The sequence below is a fragment of the Callorhinchus milii genome, unplaced genomic scaffold (genome assembly GCF_018977255.1).
Source record: "Callorhinchus milii isolate IMCB2004 unplaced genomic scaffold, IMCB_Cmil_1.0 Scaffold14, whole genome shotgun sequence".
In the NCBI taxonomy this organism is placed as follows: domain Eukaryota; kingdom Metazoa; phylum Chordata; class Chondrichthyes; order Chimaeriformes; family Callorhinchidae; genus Callorhinchus; species Callorhinchus milii.
Window position 1 is genome coordinate 6,815,623 of NW_024704755.1, and position 19,954 is coordinate 6,835,576.

Sequence of the window (19,954 nt, forward strand, 5' to 3'; positions counted from 1 at the left end):
TACCCATCTTTCTTATGGTAGGTTAGATCATTTTACTGGGATCGTGGCATGGGATCTAGGTGACCCCGAATAACAGGAAAAGTGGTAATAATTTGAAGTAGAACTATAATAGTTGTCTTAAAAATAATCTTAAGCCATTTTAAATAATGGAGAACCTTCACTTTCACGCGAAGCAGGATGGGATTTGGAAATTCTGGCCTGTGATTATCTAATAAGTAGCAGTATTTATTTTGAATTACAGGGACTCCATTTGAAGAAATGACTATGGACGTTTCTATCCTCCTGTTGCTGCTAATAATATTTCTGAAGTACAAAATCAAAGAAAGAGTGTGATGGCTTTCTGGGACTCATTAACTACTAAACTGCAAGAAATTATTCTGTCATTTTCTTTTTCGTTTATTTGGTGTTTGATCTCTGAAAATCTAATTAAAAGGCACAGACCATCAATTAAACTGGTTATGCAGATATATCACTGTGATGCTTCCTACTACCAAATGTAGACATGATTGAAGGATCAGAGGCTAATTGTGCTTTCCTAGTTAGAATAGAATTAGCTTTGTGCTCCATTTAACTATATTTTCAGGCATAATCTAATTCGCTCATGCGTTTGTTTCAATGCTAATTTGCAGCTCCAGTATTGGTTTGCTCACACAGAAAAATAATTGAATGTCTACACGGAGTTGTCATCTGTTTCGTTTGGGTAGTTCTTGAAAATGGATGGACTGTTTTGAAACTACATCCACGAATTTAGAAAACGCTTTGAGAACATACATCCGGGTACATATCTGAAAGCATTCTAATGGCTGTCTTGCTGTTCTGAAACAACTAGCAGAATAAATCTATCACTCATAGAGTTATTAGAGAGTGATAGATTTATTCAGCTAGGTGCATATTACAATTTGCAAACAGGAAACGGTTAATCTCAAAATAAATGGCAGCCAGAGTGAAATTTGTGTTTCAGCTACTGGTGATAAGTGACTGTAATCCTGCAGCATGTATGAGTAGAAATGAGCATAAACATTTAATTCCAAAGAAAACCAATAAATAAAACAAATGTAAGGTGGACTGATTAAAAGTTGCATTTTCAACATCATCTTGAAACAGAAATATATTTGTGGAAGATTATTTTTAAATGCTTCAGTACTACTATGGTTAAGTATAACCGCATAAATCAATGCAACAAAATTTCTTACTATGCTACTTTTGTACAACATTGTTTTTTTCTAAACAAAAGTGTACATTTTGTTTAGAGATTATAGCTTAATCTGTGGAGTTTGGGAAGGAATTAAATTACAATAGGATTAAATAATCTTAACGTTCGCAGTGTTGTGAAGTAGACCAGAACAGAACTAGTGGACAGATTTAAAATTACATAGCCTTAAATGGGACTGGAGATTAGAATAATTTCCTGCACATGCACAAAGTAATGGAACTGTTGAAAAGAGACATCTGAAAACTACATATGTGTGTAAAAAATATATATATTTGGGAAATATTTAACCGAATTTGCACTTGTGTTCCACCTTTAGAGCTCTTTCTGAAACTGTTAATTTCTATGGAAGTGGTTAGCATTTGATTAATAATTACTTCACAAGTAATGCTTCACCTGCAAAGCACCTCCTCACAAATGAGTCAGAAGCAGTTACTGAGATGCCAGCAACCAAATGGAAGTCGTTTATTGGATGACTCCTCTAAACTAGCAGGTAACAAAACAGTTACAGATTTTACAGTCCTACAAGCCTGCTCTCGCAGCACAATTCTGCATTTGTTCTCCGAGGCAAAGAGGCAAAGAAGAGACTTCTCAATACTAATTAAGGTAAGATTTGTAATAGTTTGAATGTTTACTAACAGTTGGCTCACTCTTGCCTCTGGATCAAGGGATATGCATTCAAGCCCCACATCAGGAATTGAGTTGACACTCCAATACAGAGGGAGAGCTATGCTGTCAGAGGTGCATGAGGTGCTGAAGCTAATATAGCTCCCTGTTTCCAAGAGAATGTTAAAGATCGCATGATGCTGTTTGGCGAGAGAAGTGAGTTTCTCCCAGCGTGTTGGCCAACAATCCTTCCCGTTAACTGATCGTTCGCCTCATGCTGTTTGTGGAACTTTGATTTGTGCAAATGGCTGCGTTGTTTTCCTTGCAAAAGCAGTTACTACATGAGAATGTATATTTACTTGTGAACCGCGATGAAATGTTTTGACGTAAAGAGGTGTTCATAAAAATGCAGTTGTCAGATTTTAATCTGTGCTATAAAGGTGCTTAATTTAATTTTTTTTTAAAGGGAATCAGGAGAGGCTTATCAATCATGACATTAAGGTTACAAGGAGACCTAATAGAGGTCTTCAAAATCATGAGGGGATTTGATAGGTTAGAAAGGGAAAAGCTGTTTCCACCGGTGGGTGTGCCGGTGATTCAAGGTTACAGATTCAAAATGGTATCTAAAAGAAGCAGAGGGGAGGTGAGATGAAATTTTTTCACACAGCAAGTTGTTCAAATCTGGAATGCATTGCCTGAAAGGGTGGTCGAGGCCGATTCGATAACTACTTTTAAAAATGTGGTGGACGGGTATTTGAGGAGGAAGGGTTTGCAGGGTTATGGGGAAAGGGCTGGGGAGTGGGATTGACATTACATTGCTCTTTTCAAAGAGCCAACACAAACTCGATGGGCCGAATGGCCTCTTTTTGTGCTGTACGATTCTATAAGCTTTACTCTGGTATCCGTTCAGTTTGATCTTGATAGTTTTCCTGAGAAAAGCTATTTGCGTCCTCTGTTTTGAATTCTCTAAAGGCAACGGGGAATGCGTGTGGCACCAGAGGTTCCCACTCTCGCTTTCTTGTTACAGTATGACGTGCTGAACGTGATCCCTTACTTCAGCATTAAAGATGAAATATTGTGTTGCAACTTTACACTGTTTTCCTACATGAGTTTACCGGGAGGGGGTGTGTCATGTTATAACACTATTTCACTATGGAGTCCTGTTACTCAGTGGTTAGAGCACTCGCTTTGCAAGCGAGAGACCTGAGTTCAATTCCAGTCAGGGCGAAACCTTGGGCAAGTTTCCTTACTCCACACAGAGCCTAATAATAATCCCTCCAAAACCAAAAACAATAATAAATTGGTCATTTTCAATCTACGACTGTTTGTGGGACATTGCTGTGCGCAATTGGCTGCCGCGTTCGCCCACAAATATACAGTCAATTCACTTTACAGTGTCTTCTGTGAAGCGCTTTGGGACGTCCTCCCGACGTGAATAGCGCTATATCAAATGCAAGGATTATTATTATTATTATTATTATTATTTACAGTGTGTTCTGTGAAGCGCTTTGGGACGTCCTCCCGACGTGAAAAGCGCTATATCAAATGCAAGGATTATTATTATTATTATTCATTGTTGATGTCAGGCAGAATAGTATCAGTGTCATCCAGGTTATTTTTAGAGTGACATGTCTTTGGGACTGACACCTCATCGCACTTCTGAATGATTTTAAAAAAATAGCAACAGAACCATAGATAAGTTTAAACTTAATACTTATTTTAGAAATACATGAATTGAACAAAGGAGTAATGCTAGTTCTCTGGCAGGGTTGTTATTTGTTATGTGATAGAATAATGATACCTTTACTGTTCTTTGTCACCACATGTAGCTTTTAATAGACAGTGTGACTGAAATGAACCGGGTTTAAAAAAAAATTGGTTAATCCACGACTGTTTATGGGATACTGCTGTGTGCAGTTGGCTGCCGGGTTTTGCCCACAAATATACAGTCAATTCACTTTACAGTCTATTCTGTGAAGCGCTTTGAGATGTCTAGAAGATGTGAAAAGCGCTATATCAAATGCAGGATTATTATTATATATTAACTCTTTAGCTTACTTCTCTTTTAATGTCTATTCCTATTATAATTTTACTTGCCTGGTAGCATGACTGACTGGATTTTATTGTATAGTTTAACGTTGTACTACTCCATATTATCAGCTACAAGACTACTCTTGTTTTTTTTCTTAGCAGTGTAAGACTGAATAGCACTGAAAGTCTTTGAAAGAAGGAGAATAATAACTATGTCATTTATATTTCAATCACATTAGTTGCTAATAGCACAATTATATTTTTGTGATGCAATATAGTATTCTGATTAGTACACAAAAATGGTTTGTGAAATATTTTTGAGAGACATCAGTGCTCCCTTTAATCTTTGCTTAAGTTTGTTTCTCAAAAACTTAAATTTATCTTCTCTGCAGGTGGTTGAAACATTAGCTCTTGTGCTAAGGAACTAGAGGAAAATATAAATGGATGACCAGTTAAGAAATAGGAAGGCAAACTCAGACCCGAAAAATGAATATCCAATCAATAACCAAACTGATTCTCAGATCGCCAAAGGGGTCGAAGAGAAAAACATGGCTCTGCAGAAAGAGGTGAGTATTTTACTGCCACAAGTTCTTTACTTATTTTCCAAAATAGAAACATTGGAATTATTATGGATTTAACTGATTTTCAACCAAATAGAATTTCATCCTGATTATCTATGCATGATTATTAAACACAATCTGTTCAACTGCAATTATAAGCTTACAATGAAGCTAAATGTTAGTTCATCTGCCTTCACAATTTCTGTATTGACTATCTATACATAACAATAAAATTATATTTGTATAGCGCCTTTCAACCTCCATGGCAAATTCATGACGTGGTTCTTTTAAAGAGGTTTACACCCTTACAGCATCCATGTCATCTTTCTCAGCCCTTGCTGCTCAAAGGGCATGTTTGCGATTTGTATTCACACCTTTTAAGGAGTAGAACAGTGGAAAAGAGTGATTTGCAAAAGGCAGATTACTATTTGCTGTATGATTGCTCAGTGCTCCAAGTTGAAGAGAGAAAAATAATTCTTGATTTGGGTTCAAGCAATTCTATAACCACAAGTCTCTGATTGCAAGGCTATTAAGCACACACCATATTGGAGTTCAATACTTTCTTAATAGATGAACTTGTAGCTGGAGTGATTGCACTCGACACTTGGCTAATTTGATTGATCATCTTCCAGCATGGAATATGGAAACCAGTAACTGGTCTTTGATCAGTTTATATTCTATAATTTTGTTTTGCATTAACATTAAACTAAATAAAGGACAGAGACCTTAGGGAAGGCAGTGTATGGGCTTTGTTACTACTTGAATTTTTTTTCTTGCTTTAAATTGTACTGTTTGTATTTGATGCTGTATTAATTGCAGGTGCAAGAATAACTACTCAAACAAACAGTAATTAAATCAATAATTAATGGGTGGGAGAGACTGTAATAAATCCTATTATGCTATGCATGAGCAGGTTTAATTAAGACCCAAATGAAGTAGCATTAAATAACACCAAGCAAGAGATTTTAGTATCTTCACTGGGGTATTATTTACACTGCCAATTGCATATTGAAGATTTCCAAATCTCCCCTCCCGATGACATTTTAATGGATGTTACTGTGAGAGGTGTAAAGCTAACTTCCTCACGTTCATAAGCCATTGCTCTACCACATCTCAATTTTTTTTAAACAAGCTAAAGTGATGAAATGTAATTGCTCCCCGCTGTCAAACCTTTCTCAGAATCTTAATTTAGAAAAAAGAAATATGCCTCAAAAGATCATTACATTAAAAATTAAAAAAGAAAGCCAATAAAGTTAACATTTGGTGTATATTCTCCTAGTGAGACACAAAAGGATTTTGAACAGATTTCGAACTGCATTTCTATTGATCTACTTCTTAAAACAGTTCTTCAGAGTTAATTCCCATCCCCACTGCTGGGGATGTGTTGCAGAGCAGTTTCTGGACCATCAACAGCCTAATTGCTTCCCCACAGGGACAGCAGAAAGGAAGAACGATCCCTGGGCTGCTCTCTGCACCACCATTGACTGCCTGCCTCAGAGCAGAATTTGGCAAGCCCCAGCAATACACTGCTTCCCGTTCTTTCAGCAGTTGCTGTGTGACCGAGGAAGAATCTAAAACTAATTATCAATAATTGACAGCCTCCAATATTGATCACATTGATAGCTGATTGAATTCCAAACTAGGGCAATAAGGCTCGCTTGTTTTTATTATACGTGTGCTTAATAGTGATGATGAATGGAACTTGTTTAATAGGAATATGCCTTGCATTTGCATTTCAACTGAAGAATGGGTGATTTTCCAGTGTTGGGAGTATGGTGTATTTTACTCTGCATCTAATCTTTGCTGGAGTTCAACCAACTAAAACTGGATGGATGACATTGAGACCACAGCCTTGGCAGGCTTTCCACTGCATGCCAAGTTAGGGCTGTGGTTTGCATGGTTAGTGAAAACTCAGGTGCGGAAAACTTGAGGCCATTTACAGGTCAAGAGTTAACTACTGTTGTGCTCTCCTCAGCACAGTTTCCACAATGTTTTCACTTCTGTAAAGACTAATTCATTGACTTAAATATTGATCTGGGGACATTCTTTGATAACAAGAATGCTACTGGCATCCGTGAAAAGAAAGCAGTCACTTCAGGAGACATAGGGAAGGAAAAAAAAGGAGGGGTGTGTGGCAATATTGATCAAAGACACAGTTGCGACCCTGGAAAGGGACAACGTGCCCCAACGGGCCCCAAAACAGAATCTGTTTGGTTAGAGGTAAGGAGCAGAAAAGAAGCTGTTCCTCTGTTAGGTCTATATTATAGACCACCAAATAGTGGGAAGGAGATAGACGAGCAAATCTGCAAGCAAATTTCAGAAAGATGCAGAACTAATAGAGTAGTGATAATGGGGGACTTCAATTATCCTAATATAGACTGGCAAAATAATAGTGTAAAGGGCAAGGAGGGGGAAGGATTCCTCACAAGCGTGCAGGATAACTTTCTGGATCAGTACGTTTCCAGCCCAACGAGGAAGGAAGCAGTGCTGGATCTAGTTCTGGGGAATGAAGTGGGGTAAGTGAAGCAGGTTTCAGTAGGAGAGCATCTGGACAACAGTGATCACAACATCATTAGGTTCAGCGTACTTATGGAAAGGGACAAGGAACAATCAAAGGTGAAGATGGAAATAGAAACTCAAATGGAAGAGGGCTAATTTCAATGAGTTAAAAAGGGACCTAGCCAAGGTGGACTGGAAAGAAAGATTGGCAGGTAAAACAGATAAGAAGCAATGGGAAGCTTTCAAGGAGGGGATAGTTCGGGGACTGAACAAAGGGGAAAGGTAGGGCATCCAAACTTCCCTGGATGAATAAGGAAATTGGGATTAAAATAAAACAGAAAAAGGAGGCTTATGATAAATGTCAGTTTCAAAATACAGAAGATAATCAAATGGAATATAAGAAAGTAAAGGGCAAGGAGGGGGAAGGATTCCTCACAAGTATGCAGGATAACTTTCTGGATCAGTACGTTTCCAATAAGAGGGCAAAGAGATTGTATGAGAAAAGATTAGCGGGTAACATAAAAGGGAACCCTAACATATTTTATAATCATATAAAGAATAAAAGGTAGGGTGGGACCAATTAGGGACCAAAGAGGAAATCTTCTTGTGGAGGCATGGCTGATGTACTAAATGAGTACTTTGCATCTGTCTTCACAAAAGAAGAGGATGCAGCCAATGCCACAGTATTAGAGAAGGTAGAGAAATTGGATAAGATAAAAAATAAACTGAGAAGTGGTACTAAAAAAGTTGTCGGTGCTCAAGGTAGATAAATCACCCGGTCTGGATGGGATGTATCCTAGGTTACTGAGGGGAGTAAGGGTGGCCACAATCTTTCAATTCTCCTTGGACACCGGGGTAGTGCCAGAGGACTGGAGGGTTGCAAATGTTACTCCCCTGTACAAAAAGGGTCAGAAGGATAAACCTGGGAACTACAGGTCAGTCAGCCTAACTTCAGCAGTTGGGAAACTTCTACTAGAGACTAAAATCCAGGACAAAATAAATTTTCACTTAGAAAAATATGAGTTAATGAAGGGCAGTCAACACGGATTTGTTAAAGGCAAATCATGTCTAACAAACCTGATAAGAGTTTTTTGATGAAGTAACGAAGAGGTGAATGAAAGTAGTGCAGTTGATGTAGTTTATATGGATTTTCAAAGGGCGTTTGATAAAGTGCCACGTGAGAGACTTGTAAGCAAAATAGAAGCTCACGGTATTAAAGGGACAGTGGCAGCATGGATACAGAACTGGTCGAGAGACAGAAAGCAGAGAGTGGTGGTGAACGGTTGGTTTTTTGACTGGAGGGAAGTGTGCAGTGGTGTCCCCCAGGAGTCAGTATTGGGACCACTGCTGTTTTTGATCTATATAAATGACCTGGACTTGGGTACGGGGAGTACAATTTCCAAGTTTGTAGATGATACTAAGCTAGGAAAAGTAGTAAACACTGAGGATAGTAGCAGACTGCAAATGGACAAAGACAGACTGGTTAAAATGGACAGACACGTGGCAGATTAAGTTTAATGCGGAGAAATGCTAAGTGATGCATTTTGGGAGGAAGAATGAGGAGAGGCAATATAAGTGAGATGGTACATTCTTAAATGGGGGGGGGGGGAAGGAACAGAGAGACCTGGGAGTTCATAAGTAAATCTTTGAAGGTGACAGGACAGGTAGATAAAACTTTTAAAAAAACATACGGGATAGAATACGAAAGTCAGGAAGTTGTGATGAAGCTTTACAAAGCACTGGTTAGGCCTCAGCTAGAGACTGCGTTCAGTTCCAGGCTCCACACTTTAGGAAGGATGTTAAGGCATTGGAGAGGGTGCAAACGAGATTTACCAGCATGGTAACAGGAATGAAAGACTTCAATTATCAGGAGACGCTAGAGAAGCCAGGATTATTCTCCTTGGAGCAGAGAAAATTAAGAAGAGAAGTAATAGAAGATTTCAAAATTATGAGGGGATTCGATAGGATGAACAAGGAGAAACTATTTCCACTGGCGGGTGGTTGGTAACCTGAAGACACCGATTTAAAATAGCTGTTAAAAGAAACAGAGGGGAGGTGAGGAGAAATTTTTTCAGACAGTGAGTTGTTCGGATCTCGAATGCATTACCCTGAAAGGGTGGTGGAAGTCGATTCAATAACAACTTTTAAGAGACTAGATAGATATTTGGGGAGGACAAGTTTGCAGGGCTATGGAGAGAGAGCGGGGGAGTGGGATTGAACTGCATAGCTCCTTTCAAAGAGCTGGCACAGACACGATGAGCCGAATGGCCTCCTTCTGTGCTGTCTAGTTCTATGATTCTATGACTTATGTATACGGGAATTCAACTCAGATTGATGTAATCTGCTATAGTTCTATCACTTGGGAAATCTCAATCATGGTTCTTGTCTATAATAATATATAATAATCCTTGCATTTGATATAGCGCGTTTCATGTCTTCCAGACGTCTTAAAGCGCTTCACAGAATATACTGTGAAGTGAATTGACCGTATATTTGTAGGCAAAATGTGGCAGCCAATTACGGAAAGCAGTGTCCCACAAACAGTCGTGGATTGAAAATAACCATTAATAAAATTTATTATTGTTCTTGTTTTAGAGAGATTATTATTTTGTGCATAGGGCAAGACTACTATAGTAATTCTTTGCCGTTAATTGTCTGAACAGGTTTAACAGTTGAATGAACCTGACATGTTCCTTTTCTGTATAGGTCGTTTTACCCTTTAGTCTGCACTTAATCACTGAGGCACTGCAGGATTTATTTTCTATTGTTGTATCCAGTGCAGCTCTTTTCCAATATACAAACACATCAAATGCATATTTCCTGTTACACCAAATTTATATATTTATAATTCCAAATGGGCAATGCATTAACATATCTATGGAACAGCAATAACTGCATGTAGTAAATTCTAGAACAAACCTATATTACTTTGGTATGACATTTAGCTATTGTTAATTCTTTTAGCTGAGGAACTAAAAACCACACCAATGAACGGCAACTTGTTTAATAACTAACATTATCATTGGTAGATGACTCATGGCAATTTGTGCAACAAGAAATATTTTTATTTTGACCTTGTTTGACCCTTCGTGCTCCGAGGTGCTACCTCATGTTACGTCAGTCTCTTCAATTTGATGGTAAATCTGTTCTTCAGATAAGATATTACACCGAGGTCCCATCTGAGAGTTCAGGTGGACAATTAAAGATCCCATGGCTCTATTTGAAAAGAGAAAGGAGTTTCTCCCGGTCTTCTGGCCAACAAGCCCCCAGATAAAATTGGTCACTCACTTCATGGCTGTTTATGGGACATTACTATGCACAACTATTTCGCTCACAAAATACAATCCACTTTACAGTATATCCTGTAAAGCTCTTTGAGACGGTCTTCACAACGTGAAAGGCGCTATATTAAATGGAAGGATTATTATTTATTAATATTGTTAAATGATTTGCTGATTGGATCAGGCAAAAGGCAATCTAATTCATTTTAACTTTTACAAGTTTATTAAGCATAGTTATCTTGCTATAAAAAGTGATTTAATAAGTTAAGATGCAATGTTTTTTGTATTCCTGCCATACATCATTAAACACATGTTTCATGTACAATAAGTTACTCTTGAGTGGAAAATATATTTTTAGTTGGCTGATGGGATGTAATTTGCTGTTTTTCTCAATGGGACTGCTTAGAATTCCCATCAACCTGTGTAAATTCTGCTTGGGGGTGCATTACATCAGAACATTCCCTTGGCTTGGCAATGACGCATCTCTGGTTATGGGAAGATGTGCCTAGTCGCACACCTCAGATTCCTTATTAAGAAATCGTATTAAGAAGTACTTTTCTTTTTTAATGCTCAGAATAACTGAGGTGATAATTGTGGTGTTGGATAATCAGTGTAGAGTCCATCGTTTTTTTGATTTATGAGGAATATACATAAATAAAAAGCTTTAATTGAATAAATGGTGTTTGAAAAACAAATACAATATTTTGTGAAAAAAATTCCACATGTAATCATAGATGAAGGTCGGTTAGCTATAAGTAAACCAGTTTGTTGGAGTTTACAATAATGTGTTGCAGTGTATAACCTTTTCTTATTGCACACAGACTGACTGTTTATTTTTCTTTTCCTGGGAAAAGGTTGGTTTGCTAAGTGGCATCAGTCTTATTGTAGGAACAATGATTGGCTCTGGAATCTTTATCTCACCAAAATCAGTCTTAGCTAATACAGGAGCAGTGGGACCTTCTCTGATTCTCTGGGCAGTTGCGGGAATCATATCAACATTGGGTAAGCAACAAGTGACATCATGATCAGTTTGTTTCTGAAGCTGCCTGTCTAAACAAGTACAAGTGCATTGGTAGCATGTATTTTGGAATATCTTCTGGAAAGTCAGGTACAAAAATAACCATGTCCCTCAATGAGGAAAACATCATTATAATTGGAAACATATCATCAAATAATTCCGCAGAGTTTTGAAAAGTTAACCCTGAACAACTTTGAAGAAGAGTTTAGTGTCAGGGAGATGTAAATAAAGCTTTGAATTATATCCATCTTGTTCCCTACCTGATTTGGTACATGATGCTTTATTTCAATTAAAATGGGTAAACTCAAGCTATTCTGCATCACTGCTGCATAACAGGATATACTGTAAAGTGCAGTAGATTTCATGGAGAATAGTCATCAAAAGATACAAAATGAGCACCAATGAATCCTCAGCAAACAGACTGCTGACATTGAATTCTAACTTTACTTTACGACACGTGCATGAAAGTGCAACTAAGGCAACAGAACGATATTGTATTTAATGCAATATAATCCTTGCATTTGATAACTTCAGATTTCACATTAAAAAGTAAACTGACCTCCTAGATAGTTACTAAATAAAGTAATTGGTTATTAATCAGGTTTTAGGTTTATTTACATTTGGAACTTGCTGTATGCCACACCTTAAAGCCAATATGCAATAATTTAGCAGTATGGTGGTGATCACCAAAACCTTAAATTATAAATAAAAACCCTTTTAATTTGATACAGCGCCTTTCACGTCGGGAGAACGATTCCACGCACTTAAAGGATATACTGTAAAGTGCAATGACTGTGTATTTTGTAGGCGAATGCCCACAATGTATTTAGAAAAATATGTATATGAGCTGGTTTTATTTCTGTGCAATTTATTTCATGTACACAATTATGTGTAATAACGGTAATTAAATGTATATTATTTTCCTTTAATTAATCTTTGCTGTGAGGCTACATAGTTAAGATTCAAATAAGTTCTCAATTGTAAAATTTTAAGAATCCTTATGGTTTCCAGTACTTGTATGAATCGAGCATGAACTTCCTCAATCTTATCCTTGATAAACACTACTGTGAAATGCAGAACGTGATTGCAATTTTCCTATTTTAATAGGTGCATTGTGTTACGCTGACCTGGGTACCATGATCGTTAAGTCAGGGGGGGAGTATTATTATATCTTCGAAGCATTTGGTTCAATTCCTGCTTTCTTATACTCATGGATGAGTATAACTGTTTCAAAACCATCATCATTTGCTATAATCTCCCTGAGCTTTGCTGAATATGCAGTGACTCCTTTCTATCCTGGCTGTGTGCCGCCGCAGATGCCTATAAAGTGTCTTGCTGCAACAGCTATTGGTAAGTATCCTTCATGGATTTTTTTTCAACGATAGTTTCAGTCTGATTTATCAAACCTGGGATGCCTCTCATTGTATCCTTTGCTGATAATTCGAGTGCATGCACTCTGAGCATGTCTAAATTTCCCAACACGAGTGCGGTGACATGTTCCTGAAGCAGCTGTGGTCTACTGACGGCAAAGATGGTTACTAAATAAAGTAACCACAAAAAACCTCAACAGTTGGGAGTATCGTGGGTCGGTGGTTAAAAAGTGATCTCATAAAACACCAGAACAAATTCATACAGTAACTCCTGCATTAAACCCTCAAAATGGAATCTCCAAAGCAAACTGAATCAACAGCTCCACTGTACATATCCAGAGTCTATTGAATTATGTCCCAGATTTCATGGAGAATAGTCATCAAAAGATACAAAATGAGCACCAATGAATCCTCAGCAAACACTGCTGACATTGAATTCTAAATTTACTTTACGACACGTGCATGCAAGTGCAACTAAGGCAACAGAACGATATTGTATTTAATGCAATATAATCCTTGCATTTGATAACTTCAGATTTCACATTAAAAAGTAAACTGACCTCCTAAAAGGTTATCCACTTTTAAAAATCTACACAGCAGTGAAAGTACAAGTCACATTTGCTGTCTTATCCTCGTTTCTATTTTTTACATAAAATTATACAACTTTTAAGGGATAGAAACAGTACATTCAAGTCAACTAGTTGGTTCTGGTGTTTATATTTTACACAAGTCACCATCTCAGTTGTTTGTATTTTAAAAGAGCGATTCTCTTCATAATTTTATTTTTCCTCTTTGCAGTTTTAATTACACTGGTGAACTCATTCAGTGTCAAGCTTGCTAGCTATGCCCAGAATTTTTTCACTTTTGCCAAACTGGCAATAGTTGCTGTCATCATTGTAGCTGGCCTGGTTTTATTAGCACAAGGTAGGTTTTTCATGTTATCACATTAAATAAATAATATATATTTGTCTTGGAAGCATATTCTTCTGGTAAATCACATCTTTTGAACAAAACCTGGTTCTTGTGTCTTTGTTGCTTCACCCTGTATTTGGTAGCTTAATCAGTTACTTGTAAGTGTTATTAACTGATCAGTAGGAAACTTTCTCACAAAGCCTATGCTAAACAAGCAAATTTCATTTTGCTTAATTCTTTAGAGTAAGGAACATTTTTGGACAAAGGCCCATTAGGCTTTACAAGCTCGCCCCTTTTTGATTTTATCATTTATTTGTCAACTACAATAATCCCTAAATTTCCTCCCCGAGCAGCATTCTGTTTAACACATCAACTTAATGGTGCTTTTTGAAGATGTGGAGCTAAGTCGGTAATTGCTCTGCAAAGGTTTGAGTGCACTTCCCTGAAGTATAGATACAGGATAATTCCTGAATCTCATTAACAGATTCATACAAATTTCAGCATACTGCTCACTCCTTCACTTGAGTCATAATCCGCCCCCTCCACCTTAGTAGTTAATTATTTGGTTAACTCCATCCCAAAAGATATGTATTATTTGGAGTGATAGGGCTCTGTTCCTCCAAGGAGCAGACAGATGGGACACAGTTACATTTTATTTCCGTACAATGTAATCTACATAGTATAACATTTCTTATCTTTTGCAGGAAATACCCAGAATTTTAAAAATTCCTTTGACGGAGCTCATATCTCTTTTAGTGCTATTGGTTTGGGATTATATGGTGGACTTTGGTCTTACGATGGATGGTGAGCAGTTTATCTTGTTGAGGGCTGCTTTTGTGATTTTGTGTGATTCCACTGGATAGTACATATGATTCACATGGTTGACTTAAATGATTAGTAAATTTGCTGTTACCTTTCAATTTTAGACAATTAAGAATATCAATACTGCATATTTCAACAAGTTTCGTCCACAAAATATACAGTCAGTTCACTTTAGAGTATATTCTGTGAAGCGCTTTGAGATGTCTCAAAGACGGGATAAGGCGCTATATATCAAATGCAAGGATTATTATTATTATTAAGTATATAAATTGATAAAATAATCTGGGATAAAAGTGGATTTAACCTGACAATGGAAATTTTTACTGAATCAATATGCCTTCCTTTCCAGGAATCAGCTCAATTTCATTACAGAAGAATTGAAAAATCCCTATAGGTAACGTCCAACAGTTTTTATGTTCAAGGAGTAAAAAAAATATTTTCTGTGAAGAAATGGTTGAAAATATTTGTAAAAAAATCAACAACTTAGCACACCTGATTGCACTGTAGTTGAGATCAACTCATTTATCATTGACCAACCAGGAACTTAATGTGCCTGACACCAGACACAGCTCTGATATTTGGCTGATTTATAATAGCAAATAGAAGCTGGAGTTTAGAGTCCTCCGTCTTCTATTTGACCTTGTTTTTTGTGGTATAATAGTAACTACAGAAGGATGAATGATTATGTGCAGGATAGGTTGCCTTAATTAAGATGCTGTTATGAAAAAAACTTACTAGTGTTATGTTTTTTAAAGCCTTTTAATAAGAAATTGTAGCTTATGTAGATAATACAGTATCAGCAAATATTTGTCAAAGCTTTACACTTTAAACTGTTCCTAATAGGACCTAATTATCTGTGTTTAACAGAAATCTTCCACTCGCCATCATCATTGGCATTCCCTCTGTGACTGTTTGCTACATCTTGGTTAACGTTGCATATTTCACAGTCATGACTCCAACAGAACTGTTGCAATCTTCTGCTGTTGCAGTGGTAAGTAGCTCTCCACTGCTCATGCATTACATGCAGTCAAACATATTAAAGCACCAACCATGTCAACCACCCCCTTGGAGCAGTACTGACCGATTTCCTGTAATAAACCACCTCTATTCAGCAACCACTTGTCAAAAACAACCAGTACCCACGCTTTTTTTTGTTTTTAGCCCTATTGGTATAGATACCCTTTTCAGTAGTTGAGTTGAGTCCTATAGCGTAATGGTTACAACACTCGTCTCTTAAGCGTCTCGTTACCCCACACACCTCTGTTAACAGTAACAGTAAGTAGGAACTCAATTGTTAGTCGATTGGCGGATCACTTTTCTAGGGATAATAATCCCTCAAAAAATAATAATTTGGTGACTTGATCCATGACCGTTTGTGGGACACTGCTGTGCGCAATTGGCTGCCACTTTTCACCCACTAGATATACAGTCGATTCACTTTACAGTATATTCCGTGAAGCGCTTTGAGACGTCTCGAAGACGTGATAAGGCGCTATATCAAATGTAAGGATTATTATTATTTAGTCCAGTCCTCTGAGGGATTATTGAAAACAGGTTTGACTGTATGACTAGAATTTCCTATTGAGAAAGTTAAGAAAGCTAAAGTTCAACCCACAAACATAAGTTGTCATATAGGCGAAAGAAAATATATAAGAGTCTACAACTGTTACATAAAAAGCCTCTATTCAATCACATATTTATTTGTATTTTTCTAAACACAGACATTTGGTGATCGGGTACTCACACCAGCAACTTGGATAGTTCCTCTCTTTGTTGTGTTTTCTACTTTTGGAGCTGCCAATGGTAGTTGTTTTACAGCTGGCAGGTAAATTAAACAAAACCAGTGCCGTTTCTTTCTTAGGCTTTACTATTGCCACAAACTATTCTTGTTCAGTGGTAATTTGAGGCAATCTTCTTCCAGCCCCGTGTGAAGGATATGCTTCAGTCCAGCTTCTAAGAAATGAAAAAAGAAAGCAGCCCAAGTTGATTAATTTCCCTTACTTATAACTGGAATCTCCCAAATAACGGGATCAGGGACATGAGTTTTTTTTAAAAAAAACAATATTTTTATGTTGCTAAGATTAGGAATTGATTGTGGGAAAATGTAGGCAAAACCCTTTTGTTATTCATTCATGCACCAATATCTTCCATTCCTTGTTGCCTGTATAGCATATTCTCATGCAAAATTGTTTTATTTCATCTTGATCAACTCATAATTGACCTGAAAACTATTGTGCATTTAGGCAACTGTTTGATTTTCATATTTTCTTGTTAACAGACTTACATACGTTACTGCCCGTGAGGGTCATATGCTTAAGATTCTGGCTTACATCAACGTTAAGCACTTAACACCTGCACCAGCTCTCATTTTCAATGTAAGTTATTCATATTTTGCCTTGGAAGATTTATATATTTGGTCATTCTGCGGCTATTGGGTATCAGGCTACTAAAGATGAGTCATGGAGGGTAGTAAGCAGGTATAACCCACAGCTAATAATAGTACAAATCCACTGCCATTTTTACAATCACAAATGTTCTGAGACTGTAAAATTTGTACCAATTATGTATTTTATAACAATGTGATTTATTTTCTCCAGGGAATGCTAGCTATTATCTACATCATTCCAGCGGATCTAACCACTCTTCTAAACTATTTCAGTTTTTCAGTCTGGATTTTTTACGGACTGACTTCCTTTTCACTAATTTACCTGCATTTTGCAAGAAAAGATCTGGAAAGACCAGTTAAGGTTAGATGTGTTGGGATCTTTTTTTTCTTTCTCATGGGGTATAAATAAGTGGTTGATAATTATACTTATTCTTTACAATAAACATTTGTTTTGCAGGAACTGTAGTACCTCATCTCAATAGGAGTTTGTTCTGCTTTTACAATTAAAAGTAACTTCTAGAAACAGTAACCATTTCCCTGTATACAGTTTGGGTAAAGACTATGCAGCACAGTTTGTTAGGATTTGATTTGCCAAAGTTGTGTGTGCTTTTCAATTATTAAACTGTTGGTTTTTTTCTTGTTTCAGGTTCCTGTAATTATACCAGTTATTATGACTCTTCTCAGTATCTACTTGGTTTTCGCTCCAATCATTGAACAGCCAGAACTGGCATACTTGTACTGCACACTCTTTATTTTGGGAGGACTAATAATCTATTTCCTATTTGTTCACTTGCGCTTCAGCTGGACTCGCACCTTGATGAGTAAGAAGAAAATTCTTTAATGTCTGAATAGCTCTTTGAACCAAGATGTGAAAGGCCCCTCACAAACTGATGCTTCTGGATATCATGGGCAAGATATGGATTTGAAATTGGCCAAAGGGAAGAAGCAGTGGGTGGTCATTAGGGAAGCTAGATCAAGATTAGGGGAAGTATTAAGCAAGGTACACAGAGATTCTGTACTGGAACTCCTTGTGTAGTTGTGAAAATGGATGCTGGGTGACACTGCCAAAGCACTAGAGTTCAGATCCTCAGAAGTATATCCAATCTCAAGGTTTAGGGGGACATATGGTAATTTCAGGACAGCCACAAGTAAGGGTTTCTATACCCAAAAAGAATTTACCAGGAAAGATAGCTGAGGCCAGAACACTGGAAACACAACTTGATTCTCCGTTGGGAGGAGTGGGTATGCTGGGTGGATGGGATCAAATGGGCACAAGGGTCATCATCTGAGAACCTCTCATGATCTTGTGACATGATCTTGTGGGGTTTTGAACCCCATCAATAATTCCATGTTAAGCTGTATTATGCACTATATTGATACTCGTGCACTGCAATAATTGCCATTATTGACATAGCTAAAGACTTTCTTGTAAATATCTAAAAGTACTTTCTTGGAAATGATCTGATTCAATTTACAAGATGTAAATGATGGTTTAAAATGGAACATTTGGATTTAATTGTTCCTGATTCCACTTGGCTCCAATAGTGGGAACTAATACACTGGAGGGAATGTATGTACTGGTACATACTGCTCTGGCACAAATGTTAGCAAACCAGTACAGAATATTATTGGAACACGCATGTAAAATCCATCTGTTATGCTATACCCTTAACTTTTAGTTAATTACTCTGCTGAAAAAAATGACTTTTTCTTCTTTCCAGATCCCATCACCAAACATATTCAGCTGCTTTTGGAAGCAGCACCACCAGAGAGTCAAATATAAAAGTACATATTGCTTTACTTTTATACCTCCCTCTGCTTTTAATGAAGGAAAAGGCACAGAAGAGGCCTTTCAGTAATGCAGCTCTACAACTAACAGTTCTTAGGTACAAAACAACATTCAGTAGTACCCTATGTAATTTTCTGTTCAACATTATCTTGCCAAGTATGGTTAAAACTGGGGCTTTGAATCTCCTACAATTCCCAACAACATTGTATTATACACTGTATTGATACTCATGCACTGCAATAATTACCATCATTATTATTGTTTAGTAAATGGCTAAAAACTTTCTGGTAAATATCTAATAATACTTTCTTGTAAATGGAGGCTTAGCTCTTAATGTTCCAAAATGTATACCACAGATGTCTAACTCTTATCATCCTTAGTTTCACCTCTTAAGTTGAAAATTCTTGAACCTAATGAGTTCAGAATTCTGATTAATACTATTTTTATCAATATAATTTACACTACATTTTATATTACAACCAATGATTCTAGCAAAAGATTTGTGGCATACAGTAACAGCCCTGTAGAAATTCAACTAAATGGCCATTAATTTTTGATAATTTGTATTTGTATTTACATTTTTTTTCTCACCATTGACTGTTCATGGAGTTCACATTGATTGTTGTGCTTTGTAAATAAGTTTAAAAAAATAAATTGGCGAACTATTACAGCATATAAAGTGCTCAACTCAGTCACAATTTTGTGTGGATTCCTTTCTAAGAGATGTCATTATCAAATACTGCAAGTCATTCCCAAACAATGTTATTCTATTTGCTTAGACGGGTTACTCTTTAATTTCAAGTGCAGGTCGATGGGGTTTTGAGACTTTTTTTAAAAAAACGATCTGGTTTGGAGCAAGCTCTTATTCTATAACTACCGGTCACTGTATCTTGTTGCCTAAAATGCAAATCTGTGTTTTCATTTCCTCCTCTCTCTTCCCCCCACCTCCCCCACCCAAAACACAATTGGTCACAAAGTTTTTTTCAGTTTGGGATCAATACGCAAAGTATAGCAAGAACTAACACTCTGAAAAGATACTTTGGGAGGTCACAGTTTAATTTGAGTGCATGAATCCATGTAATTATGATCAAAGAAACAGCTGCAATACAAAATGGGAAAAAAGATAAAACATTATTTGTCCATAAGCCCCTCAGGTAAGAGTTATAGAAAAATGAGAAAAGAAGCCCAAATGCTAATGTGAAGGTATCAGAGCAGAAGTTACCTAAATCTTAGTTTTGTTTCGCTGTTAACATGATTATCAAGTGAATGCATTGTGATTATACTCAAGCTGTAAAACTATCAATGAGGACTCAGATTACATTTTTTTCCATCATTTATCAAGAGACAACACTTCTCTGCAATTGTAGAATAAATCACAATGACTCATCCAAAATGAGAAAGAGAATGGGAGATAGGAGGGAGCAATCAATAGATAGCAAAACCTTCAGCAATGTGCAATTTCAATTATTG

The 19,954-nt window shown here is 37.0% G+C and overlaps 3 protein-coding genes across 3 annotated transcripts in view; 1 reads left to right on the forward strand and 2 right to left on the reverse strand.

The window, feature by feature from the left end:
- zgc:165481 (uncharacterized protein LOC100073327 homolog) overlaps positions 1–16,103 on the reverse strand; it is a 33,489-nt gene extending 17,386 nt beyond the window's left edge. Inside the window, exon 1 of the mRNA XM_042340522.1 lies at positions 16,054–16,103. The gene's annotated coding sequence lies outside the window, so the exon portion shown is untranslated. The remainder of the gene's footprint in view (positions 1–16,053) is intronic.
- slc7a9 (solute carrier family 7 member 9) lies at positions 1,654–18,867 on the forward strand. The gene is made up of 13 exons (XM_007889373.2): positions 1,654–1,816; positions 4,240–4,413; positions 11,042–11,189; positions 12,313–12,555; positions 13,374–13,499; positions 14,192–14,291; positions 14,659–14,703; positions 15,177–15,300; positions 16,031–16,134; positions 16,588–16,684; positions 16,907–17,056; positions 17,342–17,516; positions 18,417–18,867. Exons 2-13 carry the CDS (start codon positions 4,288–4,290, stop codon positions 18,476–18,478), a joined length of 1,500 nt encoding a protein of 499 aa, XP_007887564.1. The 5' UTR covers positions 1,654–1,816; positions 4,240–4,287; the 3' UTR covers positions 18,479–18,867.
- tdrd12 (tudor domain containing 12) overlaps positions 16,210–19,954 on the reverse strand; it is a 33,415-nt gene continuing 29,670 nt past the window's right edge. The window contains exon 42 of the mRNA XM_007889573.2: positions 16,210–16,262. The gene's annotated coding sequence lies outside the window, so the exon portion shown is untranslated. The remainder of the gene's footprint in view (positions 16,263–19,954) is intronic.

Bases quoted from the DNA above. Each gene is read 5' to 3' on its own strand.
- slc7a9 (XM_007889373.2), top strand. From the start codon at position 4,288: ATGGATGACCAGTTAAGAAATAGGAAGGCAAACTCAGACCCGAAAAAT. The intron at 12,556-13,373 runs GTAAGTATCCTT...TCCTCTTTGCAG, and splicing joins TCTTGCTGCAACAGCTATTG to TTTTAATTACACTGGTGAAC. The intron at 13,500-14,191 runs GTAGGTTTTTCA...TATCTTTTGCAG, and splicing joins CCTGGTTTTATTAGCACAAG to GAAATACCCAGAATTTTAAA.